Source organism: Orycteropus afer, unplaced genomic scaffold, assembly GCF_000298275.1.
Source record: "Orycteropus afer afer isolate SDZICR_OR568_19922 unplaced genomic scaffold, OryAfe1.0 scaffold00747, whole genome shotgun sequence".
NCBI lineage: Eukaryota > Metazoa > Chordata > Mammalia > Tubulidentata > Orycteropodidae > Orycteropus > Orycteropus afer.
Window position 1 is genome coordinate 57037 of NW_006922334.1, and position 3727 is coordinate 60763.

Consider the following 3727-nt stretch of genomic DNA (forward strand, 5'->3'; position numbering starts at 1 on the left):
TTTTTTTTTTTTTTTAAAGAAGGCGATTTAGAATAGCCATGTTTTTGTTTCAGAGGAACACAAAGGAGAGAAGCAATACAGCTGACCCTGTATCTAGATTTCTCTGCTGGGGATTCTTAAAGAACAGCTGTGGAGCAGGGCACTACAAGTATTGGCTTATCATAGGTGCTGGGGTGTCATTACAACTCGGGTCTAGTCTTGCAGGTGAGGAAATCCTTTTCTGGGTAAATAAAAGGACAGGGTGTCTAAGTGGCCTTCTTTGCATTATCCCAGAAAGTTCCTCTGCATCATGAAAAAGGGAAAGTGAGAGAAAGCGGGGTTCCGGTGACCAAACTGGGGTCAGTTTGAGAAGCCTGTAAGGACTAAGGACATCAAAACTAGCAATGCCTCAGTATATAGATTATAATGCATTGTGCATGACAAAAATACAGTGATTCTCTGTCCAGGCCTTGGGATGGAGTGGGTTAGCAGGTCACCCCACGAGTGCTCTGGAGCCACCTCTTTACCTACTGTGCCTCAAGAAAAGCCACTCACAGTGAAGATGTCTGGGTGGAAGGTGTACTCTCCCTGGGTACTTCCAGTCCTGAGGTCTTTCCAAGTAGTCAGTGCCAACTCAGGTCAGGGAGTTGCTGCCTGTGTCAGGGAGAGAGCCTGACCAGAAGGCTTCAGGTGGACAAGTGTCAACACCTTCCTTGAAGTGCCTGCTTCCGTTTATTTGTCTGTTGCTAATTCTGAAGGCTTCTTTCACATGGGAAAAGTTTTGGACTGAGGTTTAGAAGCCACCCCCACCCTAGGCTGGAATCACACCTGTAATTAATCACCTACAGTGATAAGGGCTGTCTGAAAGGCTGGGGATTTGGAAACAGAAGGAGAATGGACCTAGTATCAGAAAATCTACGTCCATGTCCCCACTTGTTACCTCTGTGACCTCCCCCTTTTTTCACTGGCAAAGACATGATCATAATACTTGCTCTTCTTACCTCCTGAAGTCCATATAAAAATAAAAATACAATAATGTAAATAAAAGGACTTGGACATCCAGGGTGCTACTATTATTATTTTTAGGAGCCCTGGGGGTACAGTCAATCAAAGGGAGAAAGATGTAGCAGTGGGTTTCCCCAAAGATTACAGTCTTACACAAAAATGACCAGAATTACTGGTCGGATGGATTCTGGTGGGACCCCCAAGCCTATGGCCCCGGAATACCCTTTAGGCCTGGGATTTTACTCACTCCCAAAGATCCGCTCTCAGTCCAACAGTAGAAAGACTTACATGCAGAACACCCAACCCAGGGCCATGCACCCACCCACCCTAGGGAAATGCACCCCTTAGAGCAATTGGCCACAGGGCACTGAGGGGCAGCAGTCACATGGAGGGAAAGCTACACAGACAGGACTGCATAGTTAAGAAGGGCATGGGGTGCGGGGAGAGGGGGGGTTGGTCACAGGGATGGGAGGGGAGGGGAGGAGAGTGTGTTATCGTCCAGGATGGTAATCGGGGAGTGAAATCAAATGTATACAAACTGCTGAATGTAAAATAAATTTTGTACTGTCAATCTGCACCCAAGACGCAATTAAAAAAAAGAAAAAAACAAAAACAAGATTACAGTCTTGGAAGCCCTATGGCTGTCCTATAGGCTTCCTATGAGTCAGAACTGACTTAAATGTGATTATTTCTTTTATTATTTTGTCAACCCGCTCATAGGAAAGCCTGCCTAAGGCTCATTTCCCCTTTTCACTGTTGTTGTTGTTATGTGCCATCGAGTTGGACCCGACTCATAGTGACCCCCTCCTTTGGTTTCCGAGGCAGTATCACTAGGAAAGTAGATTGCCCAAGTTCTGAATCCTTTAATTAAGTAAAAAATTTAGACTATGTTATTGATCTTCTTTAATCCCTTCACTGCCCAATCCCATTCCTTTCCCACCACCCCCAGACTCCCACTATCATGCATGCACCCTCACCCAGGCACCAATCCCAATCTACCCAATCGACCAACCTCATCCACCTCATCCACTCACTTTATTTATTCATAAGGGGCCATTTATTTTGTGTTTTCCAAGCTCAGCTGAAATACCTTTCCCCTCCCTCCATCCCTGGAGATCCCAAGCTACCTGACATTGAGGCACAGGTGGGACGGTGAGTGGGGGGACCGGACATCTGCAGGGGGATTTGCTCTGTGCTTAAAAGTTGGTAGTTTCACGCACACAAGAATGACCAGGAGACATCTATTTATTTACTATATTTATTTAAATGTGGTATGAAATCACTTTATTGGAACAAATGTGGATGTGGGAGAAAAAAGAAAGAGAAATGAACTCATTGTAACTGCAGCATGCTTCTGTTGCATCAGGGACCACCAAAGTCACCCGGGACCATGTATGCTTAGCTAAGTCTCAGTTCTCCTTGTCACTGTCACTCACGGTGAAATTGGGGAAATTGTAGTCGTCCATGCCACCACCCGAGGCCCTCAGCTTCCGCAGGTTGTTCACGTGGTAACCCAACTCATTGATGATTCTTTCTTGCTCTAACAGAAAGTGGCGCTCCAGGAAGTGGCACAGCTGAGAGTCACCCATTTCCATGGCCATCTCGTGTATATCCAGGAGGCTTCGGTTGATGGTCTGCTCCAGGTGGAAGGCATACTCCATGGCGTTCAGCCCAGTGCCCCAGGTGTCCACCTCCGGCTTACTGATGTCTTGGAGCTGGATGCGGCCCCTGCGCTGGTTCTGCAGCCTCAGCAGCATCTCTGCGTGCTCTTGCTCCTCGCGCCAGTGACCCAGAAAGTAGGTGGAGAAATTCTTCAGGGCCACGTCTTCACGGTCAAAATAGTAGGCCATGGAAAGGTACACGTAGGAGGCGCCGAGTTCCAGGTTGATTTGCTGGTTGATGGCAGCCTCAAACTCCTGCTCGTTGCCGGGGTGCACTTGCGAGGGCATGGTTCCCATGGTGGTGGTCCTGAGCCAAACGATTTCTCTAGGCAGGCAGGTGGGCGGGCAGGCAGTCGGGCAGGTGGGCAGGCAGGCAGTGGTCTTCTGTCCCGGGGTTCAGACTGAGATGGTAGCACCCTGACGAAAACAACTGTCACCAACGGGCCGGCTGTGGTGCAGATTGCGAGGGTTTTTAATGAGGGCATTGGTAACCCGGATGTCAGATTCTTTATGGGGGGCGGGCCTAGAAGGAGGAAGGAGGCTTGCTGAGAAGGCAGATCTTAATGGCCCTTGAGGTGTAACCTAATTGAGGGGGGCGACGTGGTGTCTGTTTGTTGAGCAAATGGAGACTTTGTTTTGATAATATCACTACAGAGAGACAATTGTAGTAATTCGTATACCATGAACTTTACCCTTTGAAAATGAACATTTCAGTGTATTTTACTATCGTCATGGAATTCTGCAACCATCACAACTATCTAATTTCAAAATGTTTTCATCAACCCAAAGAGAAACTTAGTACCCATTAGCACAGCATTCCTGGTGGCTCAAAGGGTAGGCACTTTGCTGTTAATTGAAAGGTTGGCAGTTTGAACCCACCCGGTGGCTCCCCAGGCTTAGCCATGTGCTTCTGTAGTGATTAGAGCCAAGAAAACCCAATGTATCAGTTCCACTCTGTAACACATGGTGTCAGCATAAGTCAGAATCCACTTGACTGCTACTAACAACAGCAACTCCTTAGCAGTCATTCCCCTAACCTGCCTACATCTGGCCTCTGGCCACTAGTAATTGACTCTCTAAAG

At 47.6% G+C, this 3727-nt stretch overlaps 1 protein-coding gene across 1 annotated transcript; it reads right to left on the bottom strand.

Annotated features, from left to right (window-relative positions):
* Positions 1-2393: 2393 nt before the first annotated feature.
* On the bottom strand, positions 2394-2933 carry LOC103211468 (ferritin heavy chain-like). The gene has a single exon (XM_042783215.1). The coding sequence runs from the start codon at positions 2931-2933 to the stop codon at positions 2394-2396; it is 540 nt and encodes a 179-aa protein (XP_042639149.1).
* Between the last annotated feature and the right edge of the window lie 794 nt (positions 2934-3727).